Below are 19,320 nucleotides of genomic sequence, written 5' to 3'. Positions count from 1 at the left end.
TAGTTATATTTAACCTGTAATCTATAAAATATACTGTCTGATGTAGTTATATTTAACCTGTAATATATAAAATATACTGTCTGGTGTAGTTATATTTAACCTGTAGAATGTACTGTCTGATGTAGTTATATTTAACCTGTAGAATGTACTGTCTGATGTAGTTATATTTAACCTGTAATATATAAAATATACTGTCTGATGTAGTTATATTTAACCTGTAATCTATAAAATATACTGTCTGATGTAGTTATATTTAACCTGTAATATATAAAATATACTGTCTGATGTAGTTATATTTAACCTGTAATATATAAAATATACTGTCTGGTGTAGTTATATTTAACCTGTAATCTATAAAATATACTGTCTGATGTTGTTATATTTAACCTGTAATATATAAAATATACTGTCTGGTGTAGTTATATTTAACCTGTAATATATAAAATATACTGTCTGATGTAGTTATATTTAACCTGTAATATATAAAATATACTGTCTGATGTAGTTATATTTAACCTGTAATATATAAAATATACTGTCTGATGTAGTTATATTTAACCTGTAATCTATAAAATATACTGTCTGATGTAGTTATATTTAACCTGTAATCTATAAAATATACTGTCTGATGTAGTTATATTTAACCTGTAATATATAAAATATACTGTCTGGTGTAGTTATATTTAACCTGTAAAATATAAAATATACTGTCTGGTGTAGTTATATTTAACCTGTAATCTATAAAATATACTGTCTGGTGTAGTTATATTTAACCTGTAATATATAAAATATACTGTCTGATGTAGTTATATTTATACTGTCTGATGTAGTTATATTTAACCTGTAATCTATAAAATATACTGTCTGATGTAGTTATATTTAACCTGTAATCTATAAAATATACTGTCTGATGTAGTTATATTTAACCTGTAATCTATAAAATATACTGTCTGATGTAGTTATATTTAACCTGTAATCTATAAAATATACTGTCTGATGTAGTTATATTTAACCTGTAATCTATAAAATATACTGTTTGATGTAGTTATATTTAACCTGTAATATATAAAATATACTGTCTGATGTAGTTATATTTAACCTGTAATCTATAAAATATACTGTCTGATGTAGTTATATTTAACCTGTAAAATATACTGTCTGATGTAGTTATATTTAACCTGTAAAATATACTGTCTGATGTAGTTATATTTAACCTGTAATCTATAAAATATACTGTCTGATGTAGTTATATTTAACCTGTAAAATATACTGTCTGATGTAGTTATATTTAACCTGTAAAATATACTGTCTGATGTAGTTATATTTAACCTGTAAAATATACTGTCTGATGTAGTTATATTTAACCTGTAAAATATACTGTCTGATGTAGTTATATTTAACCTGTAATATATAAAATATACTGTCTGATGTAGTTATATTTAACCTGTAATCTATAAAATATACTGTCTGGTGTAGTTATATTTAACCTGTAATCTATAAAATATACTGTCTGGTGTAGTTATATTTAACCTGTAATCTATAAAATATACTGTCTGATGTAGTTATATTTAACCTGTAATATATAAAATATACTGTCTGATGTAGTTATATTTAACCTGTAAAATATACTGTCTGATGTAGTTATATTTAACCTGTAATCTATAAAATATACTGTCTGATGTAGTTATATTTAACCTGTAATATATAAAATATACTGTCTGATGTAGTTATATTTAACCTGTAATCTATAAAATATACTGTCTGGTGTAGTTATATTTAACCTGTAATATATAAAATATACTGTCTGATGTAGTTATATTTAACCTGTAATCTATAAAATATACTGTCTGATGTAGTTATATTTAACCTGTAAAATATACTGTCTGATGTAGTTATATTTAACCTGTAAAATATACTGTCTGATGTAGTTATATTTAACCTGTAATCTATAAAATATACTGTCTGGTGTAGTTATATTTAACCTGTAATATATAAAATATACTGTCTGATGTAGTTATATTTAACCTGTAAAATATACTGTCTGGTGTAGTTATATTTAACCTGTAATCTATAAAATATACTGTTTGATGTAGTTATATTTAACCTGTAATCTATAAAATATACTGTCTGATGTAGTTATATTTAACCTGTAATCTATAAAATATACTGTCTGATGTAGTTATATTTAACCTGTAATATATAAAATATACTGTCTGGTGTAGTTATATTTAACCTGTAATATATAAAATATACTGTCTGATGTAGTTATATTTAACCTGTAATCTATAAAATATACTGTCTGATGTAGTTATATTTAACCTGTAATCTATAAAATATACTGTCTGATGTAGTTATATTTAACCTGTAATCTATAAAATATACTGTCTGATGTAGTTATATTTAACCTGTAATCTATAAAATATACTGTCTGATGTAGTTATATTTAACCTGTAATCTATAAAATATACTGTCTGATGTAGTTATATTTAACCTGTAATATATAAAATATACTGTCTGATGTAGTTATATTTAACCTGTAATCTATAAAATATACTGTCTGATGTAGTTATATTTAACCTGTAATCTATAAAATATACTGTCTGATGTAGTTATATTTAACCTGTAATCTATAAAATATACTGTCTGGTGTAGTTATATTTAACCTGTAAAATATAAAATATACTGTCTGGTGTAGTTATATTTAACCTGTAATCTATAAAATATACTGTCTGATGTAGTTATATTTAACCTGTAATCTATAAAATATACTGTCTGATGTAGTTATATTTAACCTGTAATATATAAAATATACTGTCTGATGTAGTTATATTTAACCTGTAATATATAAAATATACTGTCTGATGTAGTTATATTTAACCTGTAATCTATAAAATATACTGTCTGATGTAGTTATATTTAACCTGTAATCTATAAAATATACTGTCTGATGTAGTTATATTTAACCTGTAATATATAAAATATACTGTCTGAAGTAGTTATATTTAACCTGTAAAATATACTGTCTGAAGTAGTTATATTTAACCTGTAATATATAAAATATACTGTCTGATGTAGTTATATTTAACCTGTAATCTATAAAATATACTGTCTGATGTAGTTATATTTAACCTGTAATCTATAAAATATACTGTCTGATGTAGTTATATTTAACCTGTAATCTATAAAATATACTGTCTGATGTAGTTATATTTAACCTGTAATCTATAAAATATACTGTCTGGTGTAGTTATATTTAACCTGTAATCTATAAAATATACTGTTTGATGTAGTTATATTTAACCTGTAAAATATAAAATATACTGTCTGATGTAGTTATATTTAACCTGTAATCTATAAAATATACTGTCTGATGTAGTTATATTTAACCTGTAAAATATACTGTCTGATGTAGTTATATTTAACCTGTAATCTATAAAATATACTGTCTGATGTAGTTATATTTAACCTGTAATCTATAAAATATACTGTTTGATGTAGTTATATTTAACCTGTAAAATATAAAATATACTGTCTGATGTAGTTATATTTAACCTGTAATCTATAAAATATACTGTCTGATGTAGTTATATTTAACCTGTAAAATATACTGTCTGGTGTAGTTATATTTAACCTGTAATCTATAAAATATACTGTCTGGTGTAGTTATATTTAACCTGTAAAATATAAAATATACTGTCTGGTGTAGTTATATTTAACCTGTAATCTATAAAATATACTGTCTGATGTAGTTATATTTAACCTGTAATCTATAAAATATACTGTCTGATGTAGTTATATTTAACCTGTAATATATAAAATATACTGTCTGATGTAGTTATATTTAACCTGTAATATATAAAATATACTGTCTGATGTAGTTATATTTAACCTGTAATCTATAAAATATACTGTCTGATGTAGTTATATTTAACCTGTAATCTATAAAATATACTGTTTGATGTAGTTATATTTAACCTGTAAAATATAAAATATACTGTCTGATGTAGTTATATTTAACCTGTAATCTATAAAATATACTGTCTGATGTAGTTATATTTAACCTGTAATCTATAAAATATACTGTCTGATGTAGTTATATTTAACCTGTAATCTATAAAATATACTGTCTGATGTAGTTATATTTAACCTGTAATCTATAAAATATACTGTCTGATGTAGTTATATTTAACCTGTAAAATATAAAATATACTGTCTGATGTAGTTATATTTAACCTGTAATATATAAAATATACTGTCTGATGTAGTTATATTTAACCTGTAATCTATAAAATATACTGTCTGATGTAGTTATATTTAACCTGTAATCTATAAAATATACTGTCTGATGTAGTTATATTTAACCTGTAATCTATAAAATATACTGTCTGATGTAGTTATATTTAACCTGTAATCTATAAAATATACTGTCTGATGTAGTTATATTTAACCTGTAATATATAAAATATACTGTCTGATGTAGTTATATTTAACCTGTAATCTATAAAATATACTGTCTGATGTAGTTATATTTAACCTGTAATCTATAAAATATACTGTCTGATGTAGTTATATTTAACCTGTAATATATAAAATATACTGTTTGATGTAGTCATATTTAACCTGTAATCTATAAAATATACTGTCTGATGTAGTTATATTTAACCTGTAAAATATACTGTCTGGTGTAGTTATATTTAACCTGTAATCTATAAAATATACTGTCTGGTGTAGTTATATTTAACCTGTAATCTATAAAATATACTGTCTGATGTAGTTATATTTAACCTGTAATCTATAAAATATACTGTCTGATGTAGTTATATTTAACCTGTAATCTATAAAATATACTGTCTGATGTAGTTATATTTAACCTGTAATCTATAAAATATACTGTCTGATGTAGTTATATTTAACCTGTAATATATAAAATATACTGTCTGGTGTAGTTATATTTAACCTGTAAAATATAAAATATACTGTCTGATGTAGTTATATTTAACCTGTAATCTATAAAATATACTGTCTGATGTAGTTATATTTAACCTGTAATATATAAAATATACTGTCTGATGTAGTTATATTTAACCTGTAATCTATAAAATATACTGTCTGATGTAGTTATATTTAACCTGTAATCTATAAAATATACTGTCTGATGTAGTTATATTTAACCTGTAATCTATAAAATATACTGTCTGATGTAGTTATATTTAACCTGTAATCTATAAAATATACTGTCTGATGTAGTTATATTTAACCTGTAATCTATAAAATATACTGTCTGATGTAGTTATATTTAACCTGTAATATATAAAATATACTGTCTGATGTAGTTATATTTAACCTGTAATCTATAAAATATACTGTCTGATGTAGTTATATTTAACCTGTAATCTATAAAATATACTGTTTGATGTAGTTATATTTAACCTGTAATCTATAAAATATACTGTCTGATGTAGTTATATTTAACCTGTAATCTATTAAATATACTGTCTGATGTAGTTATATTTAACCTCTAAAATATAAAATATACTGTCTGATGTAGTTATATTTAACCTGTAATCTATAAAATATACTGTCTGATGTAGTTATATTTAACCTGTAATCTATAAAATATACTGTCTGATGTAGTTATATTTAACCTGTAATCTATAAAATATACTGTTTGATGTAGTTATATTTAACCTGTAATCTATAAAATATACTGTCTGATGTAGTTATATTTAACCTGTAATCTATAAAATATACTGTCTGATGTAGTTATATTTAACCTGTAATCTATAAAATATACTGTTTGATGTAGTTATATTTAACCTGTAATCTATAAAATATACTGTCTGATGTAGTTATATTTAACCTGTAATCTATTAAATATACTGTCTGATGTAGTTATATTTAACCTCTAAAATATAAAATATACTGTCTGATGTAGTTATATTTAACCTGTAATCTATAAAATATACTGTCTGATGTAGTTATATTTAACCTGTAATCTATAAAATATACTGTCTGATGTAGTTATATTTAACCTGTAATCTATAAAATATACTGTCTGGTGTAGTTATATTTAACCTGTAATCTATAAAATATACTGTCTGATGTAGTTATATTTAACCTGTAAAATATAAAATATACTGTCTGATGTAGTTATATTTAACCTGTAATCTATAAAATATACTGTCTGATGTAGTTATATTTAACCTGTAAAATATAAAATATACTGTCTGATGTAGTTATATTTAACCTGTAAAATATACTGTCTGATGTAGTTATATTTAACCTGTAATCTATAAAATATACTGTCTGGTGTAGTTATATTTAACCTGTAATATATAAAATATACTGTCTGATGTAGTTATATTTAACCTGTAAAATATACTGTCTGGTGTAGTTATATTTAACCTGTAATCTATAAAATATACTGTTTGATGTAGTTATATTTAACCTGTAATCTATAAAATATACTGTCTGATGTAGTTATATTTAACCTGTAATCTATAAAATATACTGTCTGATGTAGTTATATTTAACCTGTAATATATAAAATATACTGTCTGATGTAGTTATATTTAACCTGTAATCTATAAAATATACTGTCTGGTGTAGTTATATTTAACCTGTAAAATATACTGTCTGGTGTAGTTATATTTAACCTGTAAAATATAAAATATACTGTCTGGTGTAGTTATATTTAACCTGTAAAATATACTGTCTGGTGTAGTTATATTTAACCTGTAAAATATAAAATATACTGTCTGATGTAGTTATATTTAACCTGTAATCTATAAAATATACTGTCTGATGTAGTTATATTTAACCTGTAATATATAAAATATACTGTCTGATGTAGTTATATTTAACCTGTAATCTATAAAATATACTGTCTGATGTAGTTATATTTAACCTGTAATCTATAAAATATACTGTCTGATGTAGTTATATTTAACCTGTAATCTATAAAATATACTGTCTGATGTAGTTATATTTAACCTGTAATCTATAAAATATACTGTCTGATGTAGTTATATTTAACCTGTAATCTATAAAATATACTGTCTGATGTAGTTATATTTAACCTGTAATATATAAAATATACTGTCTGATGTAGTTATATTTAACCTGTAATCTATAAAATATACTGTCTGATGTAGTTATATTTAACCTGTAATCTATAAAATATACTGTCTGATGTAGTTATATTTAACCTGTAATCTATAAAATATACTGTCTGATGTAGTTATATTTAACCTGTAATCTATAAAATATACTGTCTGATGTAGTTATATTTAACCTGTAATCTATAAAATATACTGTCTGATGTAGTTATATTTAACCTGTAATCTATAAAATATACTGTCTGATGTAGTTATATTTAACCTGTAATCTATAAAATATACTGTCTGATGTAGTTATATTTAACCTGTAATCTATAAAATATACTGTCTGATGTAGTTATATTTAACCTGTAATCTATAAAATATACTGTCTGATGTAGTTATATTTAACCTGTAATCTATAAAATATACTGTCTGATGTAGTTATATTTAACCTGTAATCTATAAAATATACTGTCTGATATAGTTATATTTAACCTGTAATCTATAAAATATACTGTCTAATGTAGTTATATTTAACCTGTAATCTATAAAATATACTGTCTGATGTAGTTATATTTAACCTGTAATCTATAAAATATACTGTCTGATGTAGTTATATTTAACCTGTAATCTATAAAATATACTGTCTGATGTAGTTATATTTAACCTGTAATCTATAAAATATACTGTTTGATGTAGTTATATTTAACCTGTAAAATATACTGTCTGATGTAGTTATATTTAACCTGTAATCTATAAAATATACTGTTTGATGTAGTTATATTTAACCTGTAAAATATACTGTCTGATGTAGTTATATTTAACCTGTAATCTATAAAATATACTGTCTGATGTAGTTATATTTAACCTGTAATCTATAAAATATACTGTCTGATGTAGTTATATTTAACCTGTAATCTATAAAATATACTGTTTGATGTAGTTATATTTAACCTGTAATATATAAAATATACTGTCTGATGTAGTTATATTTAACCTGTAATATATAAAATATACTGTCTGATGTAGTTATATTTAACCTGTAATCTATAAAATATACTGTCTGATGTAGTTATATTTAACCTGTAATCTATAAAATATACTGTCTGATGTAGTTATATTTAACCTGTAATCTATAAAATATACTGTCTGATGTAGTTATATTTAACCTGTAATCTATAAAATATACTGTCTGATGTAGTTATATTTAACCTGTAATCTATAAAATATACTGTCTGATGTAGTTATATTTAACCTGTAATCTATAAAATATACTGTCTGATGTAGTTATATTTAACCTGTAATCTATAAAATATACTGTCTGATGTAGTTATATTTAACCTGTAAAATATACTGTCTGATGTAGTTATATTTAACCTGTAATCTATAAAATATACTGTCTGATGTAGTTATATTTAACCTGTAATATATAAAATATACTGTTTGATGTAGTTATATTTAACCTGTAAAATATAAAATATACTGTCTGGTGTAGTTATATTTAACCTGTAATCTATAAAATATACTGTCTGATGTAGTTATATTTAACCTGTAATATATAAAATATACTGTCTGATGTAGTTATATTTAACCTGTAAAATATAAAATATACTGTCTGATGTAGTTATATTTAACCTGTAATCTATAAAATATACTGTCTGATGTAGTTATATTTAACCTGTAATCTATAAAATATACTGTCTGATGTTGTTATATTTAACCTGTAAAATATAAAATATACTGTCTGATGTAGTTATATTTAACCTGTAATATATAAAATATACTGTCTGATGTAGTTATATTTAACCTGTAAAATATAAAATATACTGTCTGATGTAGTTATATTTAACCTGTAATCTATAAAATATACTGTCTGATGTAGTTATATTTAACCTGTAATATATAAAATATACTGTCTGATGTAGTTATATTTAACCTGTAATCTATAAAATATACTGTCTGATGTAGTTATATTTAACCTGTAAAATATAAAATATACTGTCTGATGTAGTTATATTTAACCTGTAATCTATAAAATATACTGTCTGATGTAGTTATATTTAACCTGTAATCTATAAAATATACTGTCTGATGTAGTTATATTTAACCTGTAATCTATAAAATATACTGTCTGATGTAGTTATATTTAACCTGTAATCTATAAAATATACTGTCTGATGTAGTTATATTTAACCTGTAATCTATAAAATATACTGTCTGATGTAGTTATATTTAACCTGTAATCTATAAAATATACTGTCTGATGTAGTTATATTTAACCTGTAATCTATAAAATATACTGTCTGATGTAGTTATATTTAACCTGTAATCTATAAAATATACTGTCTGATGTAGTTATATTTAACCTGTAATCTATAAAATATACTGTCTGGTGTAGTTATATTTAACCTGTAATCTATAAAATATACTGTCTGATGTAGTTATATTTAACCTGTAATCTATAAAATATACTGTCTGATGTAGTTATATTTAACCTGTAATCTATAAAATATACTGTCTGATGTAGTTATATTTAACCTGTAATATATAAAATATACTGTCTAATGTAGTTATATTTAACCTGTAATATATAAAATATACTGTCTGATGTAGTTATATTTAACCTGTAATCTATAAAATATACTGTCTGATGTAGTTATATTTAACCTGTAATCTATAAAATATACTGTCTGATGTAGTTATATTTAACCTGTAATATATAAAATATACTGTCTGATGTAGTTATATTTAACCTGTAATCTATAAAATATACTGTCTGATGTAGTTATATTTAACCTGTAATCTATAAAATATACTGTCTGATGTAGTTATATTTAACCTGTAATCTATAAAATATACTGTCTGATGTAGTTATATTTAACCTGTAATATATAAAATATACTGTCTAATGTAGTTATATTTAACCTGTAATCTATAAAATATACTGTCTGATGTAGTTATATTTAACCTGTAATATATAAAATATACTGTCTGATGTAGTTATATTTAACCTGTAATATATAAAATATACTGTCTGATGTAGTTATATTTAACCTGTAATATATAAAATATACTGTCTGATGTAGTTATATTTAACCTGTAATATATAAAATATACTGTCTGATGTAGTTATATTTAACCTGTAATATATAAAATATACTGTCTGATGTAGTTATATTTAACCTGTAATCTATAAAATATACTGTCTGATGTAGTTATATTTAACCTGTAATATATAAAATATACTGTCTGATGTAGTTATATTTAACCTGTAATATATAAAATATACTGTCTGATGTAGTTATATTTAACCTGTAATCTATAAAATATACTGTCTGATGTAGTTATATTTAACCTGTAATCTATAAAATATACTGTCTGATGTAGTTATATTTAACCTGTAATCTATAAAATATACTGTCTGATGTAGTTATATTTAACCTGTAATCTATAAAATATACTGTCTGATGTAGTTATATTTAACCTGTAATCTATAAAATATACTGTCTGATGTAGTTATATTTAACCTGTAATCTATAAAATATACTGTCTGATGTAGTTATATTTAACCTGTAATCTATAAAATATACTGTCTGATGTAGTTATATTTAACCTGTAAAATATACTGTCTGATGTAGTTATATTTAACCTGTAATCTATAAAATATACTGTCTGATGTAGTTATATTTAACCTGTAATCTATAAAATATACTGTCTGATGTAGTTATATTTAACCTGTAATATATAAAATATACTGTCTGAAGTAGTTATATTTAACCTGTAATCTATAAAATATACTGTCTGATGTAGTTATATTTAACCTGTAATCTATAAAATATACTGTCTGATGTAGTTATATTTAACCTGTAATCTATAAAATATACTGTCTGATGTAGTTATATTTAACCTGTAATCTATAAAATATACTGTCTGATGTAGTTATATTTAACCTGTAATCTATAAAATATACTGTCTGATGTAGTTATATTTAACCTGTAATCTATAAAATATACTGTCTGATGTAGTTATATTTAACCTGTAAAATATACTGTCTGATGTAGTTATATTTAACCTGTAATCTATAAAATATACTGTCTGATGTAGTTATATTTAACCTGTAATCTATAAAATATACTGTCTGATGTAGTTATATTTAACCTGTAATCTATAAAATATACTGTCTGATGTAGTTATATTTAACCTGTAATCTATAAAATATACTGTCTGATGTAGTTATATTTAACCTGTAATCTATAAAATATACTGTCTGATGTAGTTATATTTAACCTGTAATCTATAAAATATACTGTCTGATGTAGTTATATTTAACCTGTAATCTATAAAATATACTGTCTGATGTAGTTATATTTAACCTGTAATCTATAAAATATACTGTCTGATGTAGTTATATTTAACCTGTAATCTATAAAATATACTGTCTGATGTAGTTATATTTAACCTGTAATCTATAAAATATACTGTCTGATGTAGTTATATTTAACCTGTAATCTATAAAATATACTGTCTGATGTAGTTATATTTAACCTGTAATCTATAAAATATACTGTCTGATGTAGTTATATTTAACCTGTAATCTATAAAATATACTGTCTGATGTAGTTATATTTAACCTGTAATCTATAAATATACTGTCTGATGTAGTTATATTTAACCTGTAATCTATAAAATATACTGTCTGATGTAGTTATATTTAATCTATAAAATATACTGTCTGATGTAGTTATATTTAACCTGTAATCTATAAAATATACTGTCTGATGTAGTTATATTTAACCTGTAAAATATAAAATATACTGTCTGATGTAGTTATATTTAACCTGTAATCTATAAAATATACTGTCTGATGTAGTTATATTTAACCTGTAATCTATAAAATATACTGTCTGATGTAGTTATATTTAACCTGTAATCTATAAAATATACTGTCTGATGTAGTTATATTTAACCTGTAAAATATAAAATATACTGTCTGATGTAGTTATATTTAACCTGTAATCTATAAAATATACTGTCTGATGTAGTTATATTTAACCTGTAAAATATACTGTCTGATGTAGTTATATTTAACCTGTAATCTATAAAATATACTGTCTGATGTAGTTATATTTAACCTGTAAAATATACTGTCTGATGTAGTTATATTTAACCTGTAATCTATAAAATATACTGTCTGATGTAGTTATATTTAACCTGTAATCTATAAAATATACTGTCTGATGTAGTTATATTTAACCTGTAATCTATAAAATATACTGTCTGATGTAGTTATATTTAACCTGTAAAATATACTGTCTGATGTAGTTATATTTAACCTGTAATCTATAAAATATACTGTCTGATGTAGTTATATTTAACCTGTAAAATATACTGTCTGATGTAGTTATATTTAACCTGTAATCTATAAAATATGAAACCTGCTTCTTTTGCTTCTTGTGTTGTGTGTCGAGACTTTGTCCATTTTGTCTAAAATCCATTTTCCAATCCTAATAAATGTGAACCGTGTGACTCTAATCCTGTACCTCTGTGGGTCCTCGAGCAGGGGCCGTCCGTTGTTCCAGAGATGGTCCAGCGACTCCGAGGCCCCGTGTCTCTGGACAGCACCAGATCATTGTTGTCGTTGATGTGCAGGTACAGAGTCTGTCCTTTCAGTGTGAGCAGTGTGTTATTACTGCACTCCCACTGCTGGAGGAGGCTCTTCTCATCACAGTCAGAATACACCAGCGTACTACCCTCTGTCTTCCCAGAAACCCCAGCACACTTCCTGTTGTTGGTGTAGTAGAGACGTCCACCTGACACCCAGCGTGCCAGGTCCTGTCTAATGCCACTTTCTGCATTGAAGAGGTTGAAGGGACCGTCTACAAAGAAAAATTACAACAATCACTAACCAGCATTGACATAATAGGCAAACATTTGAACACTTTAATTGAACCTTCTATCATAAGGACTTTTTAACAGTCGTAGGGCTACATAACACTGTTATAGAGCTATATTACACTGTCATAGGGCTACATAACACTGTCATAGAGCTATATAAAACACTGTCATGGGGCTACATAACACTGTTATAGAGCTATACACCACTGTCATAGGGCTACATAACACTGTCATAGAGCTATATAAAACACTGTCATAGGGCTACATAACACTGTCATAGAGCTATATACACCACTGTCATAGGGCTACATAACACTGTCATAGGGCTACATAACACTGTCATAGAGCTATATAAAACACTGTCATGGGGCGACACTACACATTTAAAAATAGATCAGCAAATGGTTATGACATTAAGCTGCCAGTACAAGACAGGACAGGAGTTAGAGATAAAGGTCCTCTGCGTCCTAGGATCCTGCCTTTCTAGGGAGGTTTGATTGATGAACAACATACCTGTTTCAGGTGTAAACTAATAACCAATGAGATGAACAACATACCTGTTTCAGGTGTAAACTAATAACCAATGAGATGAACAACATACCTGTTTCAGGTGTAAACTAATAACCAATGAGATGAACAACATACCTGTTTCAGGTGTAAACTAATAACCAATGAGATGAACAACATACCTGTTTCAGGTGTAAACTAATAACCAATGAGATGAACAACATACCTGTTTCAGGTGTAAACTAATAACCGATGAGATGAACAACATTCCTGTTTCAGGTGTAAACTAATAACCAATGAGATGAACAACATACCTGTTTCAGGTGTAAAGTAATAACCAATGAGATGAACAACATACCTGTTTCAGGTGTAAACTAATAACCAATGAGATGAACAACATACCTGTTTCAGGTGTAAACTAATAACCAATGAGATGAACAACATACCTGTTTCAGGTGTAAACTAATAACCAATGAGATGAACAACATACCTGTTTCAGGAGCCCCCAGGGAGGTTTGATTGATGAACAACATTCCTGTTTCAGGTGTAAACTAATAACCAATGAGATGAACAACATACCTGTTTCAGGTGTAAACTAATAACCAATGAGATGAACAACATACCTGTTTCAGGTGTAAACCAATAACCAATGAGATGAACAACATACCTGTTTCAGGTGTAAACCAATAACCAATGAGATGAACAACATACCTGTTTCAGGTGTAAACTAATAACCAATGAGATGAACAACATACCTGTTTCAGGTGTAAACTAATAACCAATGAGATGAGCAACATACCTGTTTCAGGTGTAAACTAATAACCTATTCCAATTGAACTACTGAAAGAGCTGATTCCTGTACTTGGACCTCCTATGTTGAACGTAATAATGTGTACAAAACTCACTTTTGAAAAACCAAAAAATGAATCTGCCTACATCGAATATTCCATTCCTCTCAAACATTTTTGAAAAAGCTGTTGCGCAGCAACTCACTGCCTTCCTGAAGACAAACAATGTATACGAAATGCTTCAGTCTGGTTTTAGACCCCATCATAGCACTGAGACTGCACTTGTGAAGGTGGTAAATTACATTTTAATATCATCGGACCGAGGCTCTGCATCTGTCCTCGTGCTCCTAGACCTTAGTGCTGCTTTTGGTACCATCGATCACCACATTCTTTTGGAGAGATTGGACCCTAATTCGTCTACGTGGACAAGTTCTGGCCTGGTTTAGATCTTATCTGTCGGAAATAATCAGTTCGTCTCTGTGGATGGTTTGTCCTCTGACAAATCAACTGTAGATTTCGGTGTTCCTCAAGGTTCCGTTTTATGACCAATATTGTTTTCACTATATATTTTACCTCTTGGTGATGTCATTTGGAAACATAATGTTAATTTTCACTGCTATGCGGACGATACACAGCTGTACATTTAGTGGAACATGGTGAAGCCCCAAAATGTACCTCCCTGGAAGCCTGTGTTTCAGACATAAGGAAGTGGATGGCGGCAAATGTTTTACTTTTAAACTCGAACAAAACAGAGATGCTAGTTCTAGGTCCCAAGAAACAAAGAGATCTTCTGTTGGATCTGGCAATCTTGATGGTTGTACAGTCGTCTCAAATAAAACTGAAGGACCTCGGCGTTACTCTGGACCCTGATCTCTCTTTTGACGAACATATCAAGAATAATTCAAGGACAGATTTTTTTCCATCTTTGTAACATTGCAAAAATCAGAAACGTTTTGTCCAGAAATGATGCAGAAAATTAGATTAGACTACTGCAATGCTCTACTTTCTGACTATATTACTCCAGTGCTAGACTCTCTGCACTGGCTTCCTGTTAAGGCAAGGGCTAATTTCAAGGATTTACTGTTAGCTTACAAAGCATTACATGGGCTTGCTCCTACCTATCTCTCCGATTTGGTCCTGCCGTACATACCTACATGTACACTACGGACACAAGACGCAGGCTTCCTTATTGTCCCTAGCATTTCTAAGCAGACATCTGCAGGCAGGGCTTTACTGAAGACTGATCTCTTCAGCAGGTCCTATGATTGAGTGTTGTCTGGTCCAGGGATGCGAAAGTGAACGGAAAGGCACTGGAGCGACGAACCGCCCTTGTCTCTGCCTGTCTGGTTCCCCTCTCTCCGCTGGGATTATTTGCCTCTGACCCTATTACAGGGGCTGAGTCACTGGTTTACTAGTGCTCTTCCATGCTGTCCCTAGGAGGGTTGCATCATTTGAGTGGGTTGAGTCACTGACTCCTTGCTGTCCCCAGTCCACCTGGTCGTGCTGCTGCTCCAATTTCAACTGTTCTGCCTGTGGCTATGGAAGCTTGACCTGTTCACTGGATGTGCTACCTTGTCCCGGACCTGCTGTTTTTGACTCTCTCTCTACCATACCTGCTGTCTATAACTCTGAATGCTCTGCTATGAAAAGCCAACTGACATTTATTCCTGAGGTTCTGACCTGTTGCACCCTCTACAACCACTGTGATTATTATTATTATTATTTGACCCTGTTGGTAATTTATGAACATTTGAACATCTTGGCCATGTTCTGTTATAATCTCAATCTAGCACAGCCAGAAGAGGCCTTTCTAGGGAGTTTTTCCTAGCCACCGTGCTTCTATGTCGCTTGCTGTTGGGGTTTTAGGCTGGATTTCTGTATATCACTTTGTGACATTGGCTGATTGAAAAGGGCTTTATAAATACGTTTGATTGATGATCAACATTCCTGTTTCAGGTGTAAACTAATAACCAATGAGATGAACAACATACCTGTTTCAGGTGTAAACCAATAACCAATGAGATGAACAACATACCTGTTTCAGGTGTAAACTAATAACCAATGAGATGAACAACATACCTGTTTCAGGTGTAAACTAATAACCAATGAGATGAACAACATACCTGTTTCAGGTGTAAACTAATAACCAATGAGATGAACAACATACCTGTTTCAGGTGTAAATTAATAACCAATGAGATGAACAACATACCTGTTTCAGGTGTAAACTAATAACCAATGAGATGAACAACATACCTGTTTCAGGTGTAAACTAATAACCAATGAGATGAACAACATACCTGTTTCAGGTGTAAACGAATAACCAATGAGATGAACAACATACCTGTTTCAGGTGTAAACTAATAACCAATGAGATGAACAACATACCTGTTTCAGGTGTAAACTAATAACCAATGAGATGAACAACATACCTGTTTCAGGTGTAAACTAATAACCAATGAGATGAACAACATACCTGTTTCAGGTGTAAACTAATAACCAATGAGATGAACAACATACCTGTTTCAGGTGTAAACTAATAACCAATGAGATGAACAACATACCTGTTTCAGGTGTAAACTAATAACCAATGAGATGAACAACATACCTGTTTCAGGTGTAAACTAATAACCAATGAGATGAACAACATACCTGTTTCAGGTGTAAACTAATAACCAATGAGATGAACAACATACCTGTTTCAGGTGTAAACGAATAACCAATGAGATGAACAACATACCTGTTTCAGGTGTAAACTAATAACCAATGAGATGAACAACATACCTGTTTCAGGTGTAAACTAATAACCAATGAGATGAACAACATACCTGTTTCAGGTGTAAACGAATAACCAATGAGATGAACAACATTCCTGTTTCAGGTGTAAACTAATAACCAATGAGATGAACAACATACCTGTTTCAGGTGTAAACTAATAACCAATGAGATGAACAACATACATGTTTCAGGTGTAAACTAATAACCAATGAGATGAACAACATACCTGTTTCAGGTGTAAACTAATAACCAATGAGATGAACAACATACCTGTTTCAGGTGTAAACTAATAACCAATGAGATGAACAACATACCTGTTTCAGGTGTAAACTAATAACCAATGAGATGAACAACATACCTGTTTCAGGTGTAAACCAATAACCAATGAGATGAACAACATACCTGTTTCAGGTGTAAACTAATAACCAATGAGATGAACAACATACATGTTTCAGGTGTAAACTAATAACCAATGAGATGAACAACATTCCTGTTTCAGGTGTAAACCAATAACCAATGAGATGAACAACATACCTGTTTCAGGTGTAAACTAATAACCAATGAGATGAACAACATACCTGTTTCAGGTGTAAACTAATAACCAATGAGATGAACAACATACCTGTTTCAGGTGTAAACCAATAACCAATGAGATGAACAACATACCTGTTTCAGGTGTAAACTAATAACCAATGAGATGAACAACATACCTGTTTCAGGTGTAAACTAATAACCAATGAGATGAACAACATACCTGTTTCAGGTGTAAACTAATAACCAATGAGATGAACAACATACCTGTTTCAGGTGTAAACTAATAACCAATGAGATGAACAACATACCTGTTTCAGGTGTAAACTAATAACCAATGAGATGAACAACATTCCTGTTTCAGGTGTAAACTAATAACCAATGAGATGAACAACATACCTGTTTCAGGTGTAAACTAATAACCAATGAGATGAACAACATACCTGTTTCAGGAGCCCCCAGGGTGGTTTGAATGAAGAGCATCAGTACTGTTATCATGATGGTTGTCATGGTCCCAGTTGGGTTGTGACTGACATACAGACGTCCTGCAGCAGAGTGGAGTGTTCTGTACGACTGGGTCTGCTATTTAATAACATGACAGTCTCTGTCACATGACAGCTTTTTTTTCTCTATCAACGACATTTCAACACTTTTCTAGTGAATGGGAGGTGCACTGACACATTCGATCAGCCAAGATGTACTCACTATGTCAGGGTTTACAATTCGCAGAAAACACTGTGGTGTTTAAAAAATATATGTTCTGTGTATTTTACGCGAACCACAAGTCATGAGACAATAGTCAATGTCTGAGCCCCAAATAGCATCATATTCCGATATAGAACCCTGTGGGCCCTGGTTAAAAGTAGGGCACCACAAAGGGCCCTGGTTGAAAGTAGGGCACCACAAAGGGCCCTGGTTGAAAGTAGGGCACTACAAAGGGCCCTGGTTAAAAGTAGGGCACTACAAAGGGCCCTGGTTAAAAGTAGGGCACTACAAAGGGCCCTGGTTAAAAGTAGGGCACCACAAAGGGCCCTGGTTAAAAGTAGGGCAATACAAAGGGCCCTGGTTAAAAGTAGGGCACTACAAAGGGCCCTGGTTAAAAGTAGGGCAATACAAAGGGCCCTGGTTGAAAGTAGGGCACCACAAAGGGCCCTGGTTGAAAGTAGGGCACTACAAAGGGCCCTAGTTAAAAGTAGGGCACTACAAAGGGCCCTGGTTAAAAGTAGGGCACTACAAAGGGCCCTGGTTAAAAGTAGGGCACCACAAAGGGCCCTGGTTGAAAGTAGGGCACTACAAAGGGACCTGGTTAAAAGTAGAGCACTACAAAGGGCCCTGGTTAAAAGTAGGGCACTACAAAGGGCCAAAGGGCCCTGGTTAAAAGTAGGGCAATACAAAGGACCCTGGTTAAAAGTAGGGCAATACAAAGGACCCTGGTTAAAAGTAGGGCACCACAAAGGGCCCTGGTTAAAAGTAGGGCACTACAAAGGGCCCTGGTTAAAAGTAGGGCACTACAAAGGGCCTTGGTTAAAAGTAGGGCACTACAAAGGGCCCTGGTTGAAAGTAGGGCACTACAAAGGGCCCTGGTTGAAAGTAGGGCACTACAAAGGGCCCTGGTTGAAAGTAGGGCACTACAAAGGGCCCTGGTTAAAAGTAGGGCACTACAAAGGGCCCTGGTTGAAAGTAGGGCACTACAAAGGGCCCTGGTTGAAAGTAGGGCACTAC

The 19,320-nt window shown here is 29.3% G+C and overlaps 1 protein-coding gene across 2 annotated transcripts in view; it reads right to left on the bottom strand.

Annotated features, from left to right (window-relative positions):
- Positions 1–18,358, bottom strand: part of LOC110508265 (macrophage mannose receptor 1) — a 99,736-nt gene extending 81,378 nt beyond the window's left edge. For both annotated transcript variants that reach the window (XM_036966149.1, XM_036966150.1), the window contains exons 1-2: positions 18,042–18,358; positions 12,641–12,976 (exon numbers count right to left, since the gene is read on the bottom strand). In XM_036966149.1, coding sequence (XP_036822044.1) covers positions 12,641–12,976; positions 18,042–18,108 — 403 coding nt within the window. In that variant the 5' untranslated portion in view covers positions 18,109–18,358. The remainder of the gene's footprint in view (positions 1–12,640; positions 12,977–18,041) is intronic.
- Positions 18,359–19,320: the final 962 nt, after the last annotated feature.

The sequence above is a fragment of the Oncorhynchus mykiss genome, chromosome 28 (assembly GCF_013265735.2).
Source record: "Oncorhynchus mykiss isolate Arlee chromosome 28, USDA_OmykA_1.1, whole genome shotgun sequence".
Lineage (NCBI taxonomy): Eukaryota > Metazoa > Chordata > Actinopteri > Salmoniformes > Salmonidae > Oncorhynchus > Oncorhynchus mykiss.
This window is presented reverse-complemented; position numbering and strand designations above follow the sequence as displayed.